At 40.2% G+C, this 13,489-nt stretch overlaps 1 protein-coding gene and 1 long non-coding RNA gene across 2 annotated transcripts in view; one reads left to right on the forward strand and one right to left on the reverse strand.

Moving 5' to 3' along the window:
* LOC116703061 (uncharacterized) overlaps positions 1 to 3,255 on the forward strand; it is a 54,612-nt gene extending 51,357 nt beyond the window's left edge. The window contains exon 4 of the long non-coding RNA XR_004335326.1: positions 2,502 to 3,255. This is a non-coding gene — a long non-coding RNA (uncharacterized LOC116703061). The remainder of the gene's footprint in view (positions 1 to 2,501) is intronic.
* A 2,438-nt stretch (positions 3,256 to 5,693) lies between these two features.
* Positions 5,694 to 12,687, reverse strand: cbx2 (chromobox homolog 2 (Drosophila Pc class)). The gene is made up of 5 exons (XM_032537868.1): positions 12,559 to 12,687; positions 12,425 to 12,468; positions 9,969 to 10,034; positions 9,433 to 9,502; positions 5,694 to 9,356 (listed from the first exon to the last, which is right to left on the reverse strand). Exons 1-5 carry the CDS (start codon positions 12,628 to 12,630, stop codon positions 7,998 to 8,000), a joined length of 1,611 nt encoding a protein of 536 aa, XP_032393759.1. The 5' UTR covers positions 12,631 to 12,687; the 3' UTR covers positions 5,694 to 7,997.
* Between the last annotated feature and the right edge of the window lie 802 nt (positions 12,688 to 13,489).

The raw sequence follows: 13,489 nt of genomic DNA on the forward strand, positions 1-13,489 counted from the left end.
AATTATGGTTACCCAGTGAGTCCAGTAGTCCCCAGTAAGAGAAACAGCGCGTGCATGTTGTAGCGTGGTCGCTTTTGCAATCCTCTCCTTTTCATACAACTGGGAGTCTGATGGTGCGTGTTGAGGGAATCTCATACCTGCGTCGTTGATGTCCTCCACAACCCTAATGGGCTTGCAGTCTGTAGCTATCCACGTCGCGATGGCATTTGTTAGCTTCTCTTGCCTTTGTTTATCTAAACTTACCACACGCTGCATCTAACGTAGCCTGCCGAAGCCTCGCGCCACTGTGTGTTTCGTTGAATGATTTGCTGGTATCAACTGTCAAGGTGATATTTCAGACTGGAAGTACTCCGGTGATAAGAAAATTCAACTTTGCAGTATTTACAAAGCCTGTGAGCAACAAACTTTTACAATAATAAAGAAATAATAACAACTCCGATAACGCGCAATAAAAAAATTGTTGGCGTTAATTAATTAATTAGTTAACGCGATAATAACGTGTTAACTTGCCCAGCCCTAATTATTACTTAATCATTAGTGTTATTAGGCAACAAACATATTAGATAATATCTGTAACACCCAGGGGGCGTCAGACTGGGGGGAAAAGGAGGACTGAGTACCCAGGGCCCTCATGTGAGGAAAGCCCAAAAATATGCCAGAATGAATAGCTGTGGATGCAGGGAGGGGCCCATAGAAAATACCTTTCTACAGGGCCCAGGATTTTGTACTACGCCCCTGTGAACACCTAAGCTAGTAGCTGTGCGAGTCTGCACAGTGGGGCTTTTAGCAAAATGCTTATGATTTTGATTTTTAGATTTTTAGCAGGTATAATGTGTACCATGTGTATCACCTTAATTAGGGTGATAGCATGCTGCTAATTAGCTCTAAACGTAAAGTACAGCAGAGGCTGATGAGAATGGGATTAGTTTTTAAGGTATTCGGTTATAAATAATCATGGCAGTCTATTCAGTACCAATCAATATTTTAGTCTGGACCAAAGTGGTGGACCAACCAACATAAAAAGCCATGCCGCTAGTGTGGGCAATAAACAATAATGTAAACGCTGGCTTTTACAGTTATGTCCATAGTTTTCACTGCTCTTATCAATGTTTTATATTAACATTGAATCAGTGACATTGTAAAGGTTCAATCGCAGCACTTATGGTTTCCAATACTTCTTGGTAGATATTTTAGATTTCTTTTGCATTTAGGAAACAGGAACAGGAAAAGATAAGTACTGACACATTTAAGGCATCACATCTTTTAGATAGGTAAAAATAAAAGAGAAACCAGTGTCTTTAGTTCCTAACTGACAAGTAGAGATTTTGTGGTTTGCAGTTCACCTGTCTTTGAACTCTGACACATCATTCGGTGTGCCTCAAGGCTCAGTTTTAGGTCCTTAAATTTTTTATATCTTTAAACACTACGATGTCATCTATATACACATATGTGATTATGTTATGCAACTGCACGTTGCCATTTACACAACACTGGGCCTGGTTGTTCCTATTTGACTGTATGTTAGATACAGATGTCCAAGAACATCTTACCACTCTACCAGGACTTATAGTAACTGTACTACTTATTGGCTTTACTGACCAAAGATATACTGTCAACTGAACTACAGACAGTTGATGGTATTTCTACCATGTTTTAATAGGCTAAATTATTGGTTAGACTTGAACGACAAATTAAGACTTTCACAAAGATTGCTTTGAATTATTTCTATCCATTCAATTTATCTGTTCAGTACTGACAAACTCATACACACTTTTCTTTTATTTGCAATATGCTTCTGTCTGACTTCTTTAAATAGCAATAAATCAGTTGTGGTTATCCCAAGTGTTGCGGATAAGTACTGGAGGAAGTGAAACTTTAATTTGTTTTAAAGTTTGTGCTCGTAATATATAACATTTATCATTCTTCCAAAGTATCTAGAGTTGACCTGCTTATGATCCCCAACTTAATTTTATTAACTTCTTATTAGCTTGCCCTTTAAAATAGCCTCAACATAGAGGTGAGAAAAGCAGTTGATATTATCAAACACAAGCTCTAACTCCAACCTTTTCAGTCCAGTCTAACTAATTAATTAATATAATTAATCTTAATTAATATTAACTTGTAAAAAAAAATTTCATCAATTTGTTCTGCCTTCTCCAGCTCAAAAACTAAAATCACTCAATGTAATTTATTGTGAAATGTTCATTATATAATTTGTAACATACTAGCTTTATTTGCATTGACTTCGAAACCCAATAAGGTAATTTCCTTCAGATTTTACTCATTGTTCATTCATTGAGTTACTTAATATATTTATTAGTTTGACATTTGATGTGTAGAGGCTTCAAATTAATTCTAGTGGAACAATATAGCTCTTGCATTGCATCTGCCACGTTTTACAGGTAGCTGAGTGGCAATTGAAAAGGTGTTTCATGGAACCAGGATGACATCAGATACCACGACTAATCAATAGGTTTTCTCTCTGCCTGCTTGCCCTTCAGGTGTCAGTGAATTCAGAGGGAAGGAGGCGGAGTTCATCCGGTGTAATAAAAGTAAGCTTGGAGGAAAATGTGACAGATGTGGAGGCCTGTGCCAGCGAGAAAAGCAAGAGTGGGACTGTCAGACATGTCGACTCCGGCGTAGTGATGGATGGAGAGTGAGGTAAGACAGATGACATCGTCTGTCTGAGGCCGTGTTGTCATAGTGGAGGATTGCCGCTTGTCTTAACCTCTCAATATCAGAGAGCAAACTGAAGTTTGTTTACACTGCTCCAGTGGAGTGATTTAGAATGAGGGGCGAGGGAGACGTGGGTGTAGAAGGTATGCTCGCTGGAGGGCCGGATCAGGTTTCTAAACATTCCCTTTGAAATCGAATAGCAACCATCCCAGGCGTTTTAAACTCAACCAGCCCTGTTTGGTTACAATCATCAAGGAGGATTCCAAACACAAATACAAACAGAGAAAATGAAATATCAATATCCGTATTGGCCTTGAAATACCCATATTAGTCAGCATCCAGCCTGGAGTCTGCCCGTAAGTAGAAAATAAAAAAGTTTTTTTCTATGGCTTCTTTGCAATATGAAGCCTTTATTTAGCAATAAAAGAACAAAATACAACTGTAATGAGAAACCACTGTGTACTTTTCTGAATAAGAGAACCTTTTTCTATACTTTGTACTAGTCATTTATATAGTGTAGATTGTGTGCCTGCAAAGAAAAGTAAAACCTTTTTCTGCAAATGGAAAGGTAAGTAAAAGAAGTTCCCATGCGTCCCTACTCATCCCTTTGGTTGCATCCTTTGTATCAATTGCTTACTTACAACAATGCATCATGGAAAAAGCATATTTCTGTCTTTTAAACAAAGGCCAGAGTTAAGCAAAGAGCTGATTGATTTATGGCATCTTGTGTTGCTAAAACAATAAGACCTGGGGGAAAAAAACAAAAACATCCCCGGAGATGAACTTGCTGAATGCTCTTCAAAACAACATGGTCTGGGGTGTGTGTTATTGCGATGGAAGATGGATTGGAGTCTGGCTTATTTTGCCAGGAGTCAGGTGTGGGGGGGAATCAGGGTTGGTGCATCGACGCTGGTGACGAGGTGGGGGTTTAGGCTCATTTCCAACCCCAGCCTGAAGTCAGTGCTGGGCTGGGTTGTTGGGTATATGTATGTGTTGGGCTTGGGGGGGGGGGGGGGTGTTGGGATTACACTGTCACACTGTTCATACTGTTTATGCATACCAGGCCACTGTGAGTGCCTCTTTGTCGCATAAGTGTTTACTTGAATTTATTTTGGGAGAATTCCACATGACTGGGACGGGGATCTCTATAAATTATGGAATCGAGTGCTTTGTGTAATGATAACTTCTGTCAGTTAGTCAGGCTGTGTGACAGTGTTTTTAAGAGTGTGTAAATACAGGGGTGGTGAAAGAGGGAGAGGGGTGTCTGTGTGTTGGAAGGTGCTGCAGACTTTCTTGTTCATTTAGTCTCTTCAGCAGAACAAGAACAATGCTGTAAAATGAGCTCCTTATACCACTTTCCCCACATGTATGCTACTGAGAACCAGAATATAGGACAATTACACCTACTTCTGTTTAGTTAAGTACTGTATTTAAGTACAATTTTGATATATTTGCACCTTAGTTGAGTATCTCCATATTATGCTACATTTCAGTTGGAAATATTGTACTTGTTATTCAAGTTATAGTAACTACTTTGCAGATTCAGTTTTCACATACAAGACATCGGCTTCTAAAATATGCATATCGATACCTTTTGGAAACTCCAAGAACCCAAAGGTGGCCTCTTCAATTATCATTTTTTTTGTCTGAACAGTTAAGATCCCTAAAGACATTCAGTATATAATGATATGGATTATAGAAAAGCTGCAGATTCTCAGATTGGGGAAGCTTTGAATTCATCTCACTTAAAACGGTTAATAGATTGTTAAATTGTCAATTATTTTTCTGTTTTTTGACAAACCGATTAATCAGCCAATCATTTCTGTACAGAGAACATTGTACTTTTCTGATCTGTTATGATTACAGGTGATGCATACTACACAAGCTAAATGTGACAATAGCCATTTATTACAACAAAATGGCTAGTTCTGGCAGCTGATGAATGATGGGAAACCCAACAGACAGACTGGCTGTGTTGTCCTCTCTCCTGTTAGAAATCTACTCGGCTGTTACTAAGAGATTATTTGATTTGAAAGTGCCAAATCAAAAGCTGAGTTACTCTCAAGTTGCCTCCCCTGTCCTCAGTGGTGCTCTGGACTTCAAGTTTTGGGTTGTAGGGTTAGAGACACACAAGGTATAGTGTAGCCATGCCACACTCAATACTTACACAGAGCCGAGGCAAATCAAATGTGAATGAGCGGCTGCCCTTGAATCACTGGCCATACAGTGTAAGTGTTGGCATGTCAGAGGCATATACAGGTTTACAATGTTACCAAGATAATTCAGATGAGGATCCTCTTGAAGCTCTTGAAATGAGAAACTGTGGTTGTAGATAACTTAAAACTTTAGCCATTGTTGAGAACAAAAACCTGATGCGGTTTGTATCATTGTATGTCTTTTACTATAGAGGAAATATCAGTGAAGGCTATCGTCCTATTATAGAGAGGATACTAAAGTGGAACTGTAGTGGGAGCTTTTTTCATAAGAGAATCAAAAAAGTGAGTTTGTTTGCTGCATAATAAGATGCATTGAGTTGAACAGATAACATAACATGAACAGATTATATAATTATGGGTAATTAAGCATCTGAAGCAGTCTTGGGTGTTTTTGCCTTCAAGTACAACAGCACCATCTAGTGATTGTAATAGTAAATGTGTCCATGAGTTGCAGTGGAGACGAGATTTAAAAAAAAGATGATAAAAAAACTGAGTTTCTGTTATCTTGTCCCTAAAATATGTGATTTATTTAGCAGTGGTGCTAATGGAGTCTACACCTACACTGCTTTAGAGGGAAGGAAAGATCAAATCCAATGCTAACGTGCTGGAAGTAGCGTAACTGATTGATTAGTCTGTAATAGTCCAATAGCAACTGCAGTAGCTCAGTCTTCCAATTGCTCATTTTGTAAGCCAAAATCCAAACATATACAATTCACAGTCGTTAAAGTCAGACAAGCAGCACATTCTTACATTTTAGAAGCTGGAACCAGCAAATGTTTGGCAAAACAAACAAGTCACACATAAGGTTGTACTTATTGTTGTATTTATTAGTCAATTTGACAAGTGGCACAATACAAGGATTGATGACACCGTCCTACCCTGAAAGGCTCTTACATTTGAAATAAATAGATTATAAAGAGAACATACCATTGAGATGGTTAGTAGATCTAAAATAAAACAAAAGATCACAACTGCAAACCTACTTATGCCACGTTTGTGCTTTTCATTAAGATAAGCAGATACAATAAAAAAAAAAACTAAAAACATTCTCATATAAACACTGTGCGCTACCCCATAGCCTATACCATGGTAGTGATAAGTGACATTGTGACTGCGCCTAGACTAAACTGTATCTACTCTACTGCCCGATGCATGTTTTTGACTTTAAAGAAATATATGCTGAAACTATATTGACAAGAGAATTTACACATTGTTTTCAGCTGGTCCTGAATGGAAAGTACTTCAATAACTTTAATCTGTTGCTTCATTAAGGCGTCAAATATGTATCTGTTCCATACATTTGTGTTGTGTTTGTCTACTTTTTTTCCTGTTTCAAAACAATACAGACAAGAACATGAAAATGATGCAGTCTCTATGCCATCTACGGGTACTCTTATTGAACAACCTGAAATTCTAGCTATCTTTGGGGCAATGCCTTTGTGTTTAGTCTTTGAGAGAAAGAAAGGCACACTCTGCAGAGCAGGATTAGACAGAAGAGTTCAGTCGAAGTGCTTTGTTGCTGAACTCCTCTCAAGGGAGCAGAAAGTAGCGCACATTGTTGTGGTTTCTTTTCCGTTACATCAGATAAAGATCTATTTTTTTTTCTGGGAGGCCGGGCCTGCAGCTCCTGAACCCATGCAGGCAGGTGAAAATGAGACGTCTGCAGCTGCAAGGAAAAGAAAAACAAGAAAACAAAAACGTATCTGGTATTTCAGTCCTCGACATTTTAAAACACCAGCAGCAACCGACCCGATGACATCTGGTGTTTTTGTGGTCGGCAACAAACAATGCGGAGCAGTTTATTGTCAAGCTTTGTCCACACCCAACCGTTTCCCACAGTGGTTTCAAAGCAGTTGCCTCGTCTCAAAGGCTCATGGGAAAGCTCCAACAGACTGAGAGAGCGGCGTCGTCAGGTGTACTGACCGAGATCATCCCGTCATGTCAACACAAGCATCTATTCCTGGGTGTTTGTCAATATTAATTACAAGTCGGAGAAGAGTAGAGTTGCTGTTGAATTAAGTCCAGAAGAAGCCTGAGAAAACCTCAGGCTGAGTCTTATCTGAACACTAAGATACTGTATCTGACTGCCCACATGTTTCAGCCTGGTTGGAGAAACCGTGCTGATAAACTGGCTGTACTGTGGAATGAAACTTCTTTTTGAGACGATAATGGTGTGCACAGTTCAACACCGGCTGGAACTCAGAGGCTGATCTGATGGAGCTTTTAATTACACCAAATACAAAGCCATTGTCTGCTGCTGGAGCTGGTCCTGACACAAGTTTATACAGCATGAGAGTCATATTACATTTAGAGCTATTTGAATACAAATTATATGGACACAATGATGGTATATCCTGGAAGGAAAGGCTTTCCTATCCCCCGAGAAGTTAATGTACATTTGCAGCAAACGTCGAAGGAACGAGGTAGCTAACTTATGAAATGTTAAAAAAATAAACAATGCTATACTAAAAATAAAAAATCTGGTTTACATTAGCAATTGATTGATATGGATATACAACACTGACAAATTAACTAAATGTCTCCTCCCCGTAAAAGAAGCTACGCGTCCTGCTCATGCCCACCCTTTCATCATGAAGACATTCCTCTTATCTGCTGTGGTGTATATTATGAACAAAAGAGATCTCATCAAGAGAAAACACAGACGAGATCAACATGAATGATCCTACCGGGAACTTACATGGGGCATGAATGATGAATTAATACGTTTTTCTCCAGGACCCCAGTTACGACGCAAGTTTGGACTCACTGAAACCAAAAAGATTAGTTTCATCAGACTAGACCAAAACACAGCCTCTTGCACCTCGGTGGGCATTGTCCTTCCTCTGCTGCCGTTTCTTGAACAATTTGTAGACATGAGCAAATAAATAATCACAATCAAAAAAAACTGGTGTTCTCTTCTTTTTGTTATCTTTTGTTTTTAAACTTAAAAACTGGTCTTTTCCTAAAAGAAGATGAAGGGCAAATTGACCGCCGATGATGCATTCCTCAGGAATTCTCCAGCCAGAGGTTTTATCTAATTCCTTCAGAACCCAAACCCCCCCGTTAGCTTCGAAGCCCATCTGGTTTGCAGTGTCTGGAGTCCTGTCAGTAGTTGCGAATGCTGAAGAAGCCCACACTGGTCGGCGACTCCTTGACTGTGACAGTAACTAGATTAGCAGTGACATCCGTTACAAACACATGTTCTATCAGACTACGTGTGGGCTTCCAGTCCTGGTTCTGGACCGTCACAGAGCGATCCTGTCCAACGTAGGAAGGATCCTGGTCGGAGTCTGAGCTGCTCTCCTCTTCGCCTGTGCTCATGTCATTCATTTTGGCTTTCTTGTCTTTGGAGGCCGATCTCTCTTGCTGGCTCTGGACCTCTGTGGAGGATTTCTGCACACTGCTCTTGTCCGACCTGCCTTGGACTCTAGGGTTCTGGATTTCCATTGCCTCCCTGGCCTTGTCTACTCCAGACTGGCCCTTTCTGGCCTGAAGTCGCCCAGGGGTCGCTGGACTCTTAGGCAAATTACATTCCTGATTCTGGGAGACGGTGTTTTTCCTTGCTGGGTTTGTTGCATTTCTCAGGCCTGACGCTGGAGTAGTGCCATTTCCAGAACCATCGTTGCTTTGCACCAGTTTGTTCTGAAGGTTGATTGGCGGAGGGCCAGCACCTTCATTGGAGGAGGCATTTTTCGATGGTAAGGAAGCCACTGCTTTAGTATTGGGTATCCGTTGCATTGTTGACACAGGGGCCTGGGGTTTCTTTTGTCCATTGGGGGAGCTTAGTGTATGCTGAGTGGTTCCTTGAACGAGGTGTTTGGATGCATTCAAATTCAACGCGGCTACCCCTTTTGATTTACTAGTAGCTGCTTTCAAATCCAGACTTGTCCCACTGCTCATACTGGAGATGGACAGTTTACCCTCAGCAACATTCCTGCTCTGGCTGGATTTGTTCAGGGAGAGGGAGGCAGGCTGGACTGACCTGCAAGATCCCACGGAGCTCACAGAGTTTTTAACAGCCCCGACCTGGGTCAGAGGGCAGCTGTTCGGACCACCCACTGTATCCCGAGGCGAGCCCCGGTGGAAACCCATGAAGGTGAAGCTCGCTGGGTGAACGGGCTTCTTGATTGCCCCTGGAAGATCAGTATCTTTGGACGACTTCAGGATTTTGCGAGGGCCCTTGTTCTGTGGAAATTCCTTTGCTTCAGTGGACTGAGGTTTCCTGCTTCGCTTCTTTGGGGGCTCTTGTTTTGCGACAACAATCTGAGCCTTCTTCTGAGGAACAGGGTGAAGATCTCGTGTTCTGACACCCGGGGTTGCCTGTTTAGCGTGGCCGTTGTCGTCATCATCATCATCATCATCGTCTGACGAGGATGAAGAGGAGGAGCACGAGGAGGAATCGGAGGATGCTGATGATGAGGCAGATGAAGAGCTGCTTGACTTTGGAGCTTCAGGCACATTTTCCTAAACGGAAGAGCATATGTCAGATACGGTGTACTACGCCAACAAACAATAACATTGGGTTTTAAATTGTACTTACCAGGATTTTCCGTGGTCGTCCCCTTGGCCTTTTCCCTTTCTTGCGCATTAGCAGCTCTTTTTCTTGCTCTCTGTATAAAAATAAATAAAAAAAAGTGTTAATGAGTGCTTAGCTGGGGATTTTGTAGACGGTTTTGTGACTAAATTTGACATTTTTGTTGTTTCAGTGTCCAGTATGATTAAAACTAAGTAGATGAGCAATATGATGGCCAACTAATTTAAATAAAGACGGCAAAATATCAATCAAATAACCCTGTACAATAAAATTCTCCCTTTGCTTTCCACGGCATGCCTAACAATGTAAAATCAACAATATATACAAAATAAAACTATTTTAAAAGGCAGCGTGTGAATAATAACAAATGATAATAAACAAATGCATCAACAAAAAATGTAGATGTGCAATTTAAGAACGGCAAAATATGCCATTTTTATTGAGATTGCACAAACTACTTAATCATATCACTTAATGTGTGTTACAAGGCTAATGTTTAACTCCACTCATTGATGTGTTAATGTCTCGGTAAGGACACTCACTTTTTGTTGAATGCAGCCAACAGTCTTGGGTCAAGGATGTTTTCCTGGGGCTCCCAGCTGTTGTGTCTGAAATAAATTAACAAGTGTTACACATCACAGTATTAAGTCAAAATAAAGCAGCTAGGTGGGCCAGCCAGATGTGATGTACCCTCCAGCCTCAGCAGTGACCTCAAATTTAGAAAGTGACTGTTCAGTTTGTTTCCTGAGACAAACTATTTAAGGATTGGCTGAGAAAGACCATGAATACGTCAGCTCAGTACAGGCAAAGAGCTAAAATCAATTATGCTTGTGTCCACATATATGTACACTCTAATTTAATTATCAAACAAGCACAGTGGAAAGCTTGATATGCAGTGTAAAAGACGTCTAAACAGCGTCAGAACCATTTCCAATGGGGATTTCAGAAGGCTGCATCTTGGTTAATCTTTTTTTGTTTTGTTTTTTAAATTGTCTGAAACATACAGTCACACCCATTTTTAGCATTGGCTGGCCAGCAATGCAGAGCCGAGAAAGTAGTTTGGTTCCAAAGTTAAATGGAACAAGCTTTGCGATCAAATTTTCAATCCTAAAAAGACAACGCAGTGGAGAAAAGTGAAGAATTTCTGGGAAATTGAATGACTTTACAACTTGCCTATCACAGCTACCAAATCCGATTCCGTTTGGAGTTATTTTTCGTCCAGTGAGCACAAGTGTTTGTTGTATACAAATTTTAAAAAGTTGCCTAAAACCCTCCAGGGGCTTGAATAGTACAGGACATAACACACACACACACACACACACACACACACACACACACACACACACACACACACACACACACACACACACACACACACACACACACACACAGTATTGCAGTAACACTGTATCGATACACAGGCGCCAAGTATTGATCTTTTATTATATATGTGTTGGTCAGTTTTTCTGTTTGACAATCCCATTTTGAAGCAATACAATTGAAGTGAGATGAACAAACAGAAATGTATCTTTTTAGATAGAACAGATGTTGACACAGTCTCCTTTCATTTGAAATTGGGAAAAATTAGAAGTTGGAATTTTTTTTTATAAATTGCAATGTATTGCAGAATATTGCAATATGTTTCAAAACCGCAATAATATTGTGATGGTATCGTATAGGGAGGCGTCTGGTGATTCCCACCCCTAGTTAGAAGAAGTATTTCCAGGGCTCTTATAAACGTCTGCGAAGACAGACTCAAAACTGACTGTTGATCTCTAGAGAAAAACATGAACACCCCAGGAAGGAAGAACATTTTACAGATGAGTTGATTTTTTTTATGGGAAGTGATGAAAATAGCCTTCCTTAGATGCACAGGTGATGGCACCGCGTGGAGTGTGTTTTAGATAGCAAAAATAACTGTTTTTGCTGCTTTGTGGCACATATAGATCCAGTGCTTTTTTTAAGAGCTGTACTAGGCCTGTATGATTTCTAGATATGAAAATCAACGCATCTGTAAGCTCCCTTTCCCGAGTTGGAATGTCTAATTATTTGTCCACATTTTGGAGAATAAAAACTTGCATAACTGCAGAAACAAACTCAAAACAGCCCATTGTGTGTAGTCTTGAAGTGATCTGAACTACATGCATCTATAATGACCTCTCTCTTCATTACTTGTTGAATAGCCTTTTCTGATCAGCTGTCACCAGTGAAATAATCAACCCCCACCCTTCTGTCTCTCTCCCGCTCGCACCACACACCACACACGAACACACACACACACACACACACACACACACACACACACACACACACACACACACACACACACACACACACACACAAAGGATGTGGTTCTAACAGAAAGCCATGGGGCTGGCAGGCAACAGTGTGCATTGATGGTGGATTACAGCAACAATGTGGAGTGAACAGAAAGGGCAAGTGACAAGAAATGAAGGCAGAGTGGAGCCTTGCAAGCAGCGTCATAAATGCTGAGAAAAAAACTAAACAAAAATTACTGTAGACTTTGGTTTTATGTAACGAATATTAACACTATAGGCTACAAAATAACGGCACTTCTTAATCAAAATATCTAAAAAGTCCTCGCAAATGGGACTGACTGGTGTTTTAATCACACTAATAACTTGTTAAAGTAAAAAAGAGAATTACTCAAACCTAACGACTAAATAAAGGTATGAAAGACCAGTAGGCTAAAAACCGATATAGTCTTAAATGTGTTCGCTTTGGCGTTCCGCTAACTTCTCAAATGTGAGGTGTTATGAACAAAAGAAGTCAAATATAAAAGGCAGATATTGAAGATAATTATGAACTAAGTGTCCACAGGAACCCAATGTGATGACTTCGCGTCGTTGTTGTAGTTCGGACTCGGTGATTTGAGTAAAACAAATAACGGTTTAGCGAACAGTTTAACTGAAAGCAACAAGCGACACGTTGTTGTTGTTTTCATTGTTTCGGGCTGAGCAGCACCACTTGTACTTACTTGGAAGACCATCCCCTCCACTTCACGAGAAACTCCAACTTTCCCTGAAAGAAAACCAAGAGTGGAAGCACGTTTGTAAAGCAGCCGACAGAAAACAACCGCGGATAAACGTTTGGATGTTTCACAGCTCTGACCTTTCTCAGCCGTTTGTTTAAAATGCATTCCGCATCAAAAACCTGCTCTCCCACGGCGCTCAGCTCCTCCATGTCTGCCTTCACAAGAATCCTTTATCAAAAGACTAGAGGTGCGTCCAGCTCGTCGCATTACGCTAGGGCGGGACCGGATGTTCAGACTTGCCTTCAAAATAAAGCTATAAGCTAGGAAGACAGTTACGTGGAAGTTATGATTTAGCTGGTCTGCTCTTCGAGTAAGTACAAAATATATATTCTTAGCGGTCCATTACATTTGTTGGTCTACTCTCAGATGAGCTTTAACCTATTTTCTCATTATCATTTATTAACTGTTTTTTTAATTTCTGTTGCAATGTTTGTTGTGACCGTTATGCACCGACCATACCAAGGTGAAAACCTGTTTTTTGGCTTTGTCACCTTATTTAATTGTAATAAAATATGTTGGACATTTTAGATCTAAATATCCATAATGAAAGTTGAATAAAATGCTTATATAGTGAAAGGGAGTTTTTCAAGGTATATTTGAATAGTTTGTAATATGTAGACTTGCATTCATTGGCCAAAGAATGTCTGCTATAAAACATAGCCTAGTTGTCTTATGCATTGCCATTTTAACAAAAAATACCACCAACACACCCATTAGAAAAAGTGGCATCACCTTACAGATACTTTGCAATTGTAGCATTTGTATTCATGTTTGTTTTTTGTTTTGTTTTTATTTGATAGAACTAAAACACACCGAAATGGGGACTGAGGGTAGGGGAAAATTCCCACAAAGTTGTCAAGCATTGTGGTAATTTGAAAGTCGTAACCGGAAGTTTTGTTATTTGGCGCTTAACTTGATAACATTACACGAAGAGAGGCGGGCAACTGAGAATGTGGTTCGTTAAATATGTCCCTTGGCAGCCACCGTCCTCTGGTCGAAGCACGTTCA

The sequence above is a fragment of the Etheostoma spectabile genome, chromosome 15 (genome assembly GCF_008692095.1).
Source record: "Etheostoma spectabile isolate EspeVRDwgs_2016 chromosome 15, UIUC_Espe_1.0, whole genome shotgun sequence".
Taxonomy (NCBI): Eukaryota; Metazoa; Chordata; class Actinopteri; order Perciformes; family Percidae; genus Etheostoma; species Etheostoma spectabile.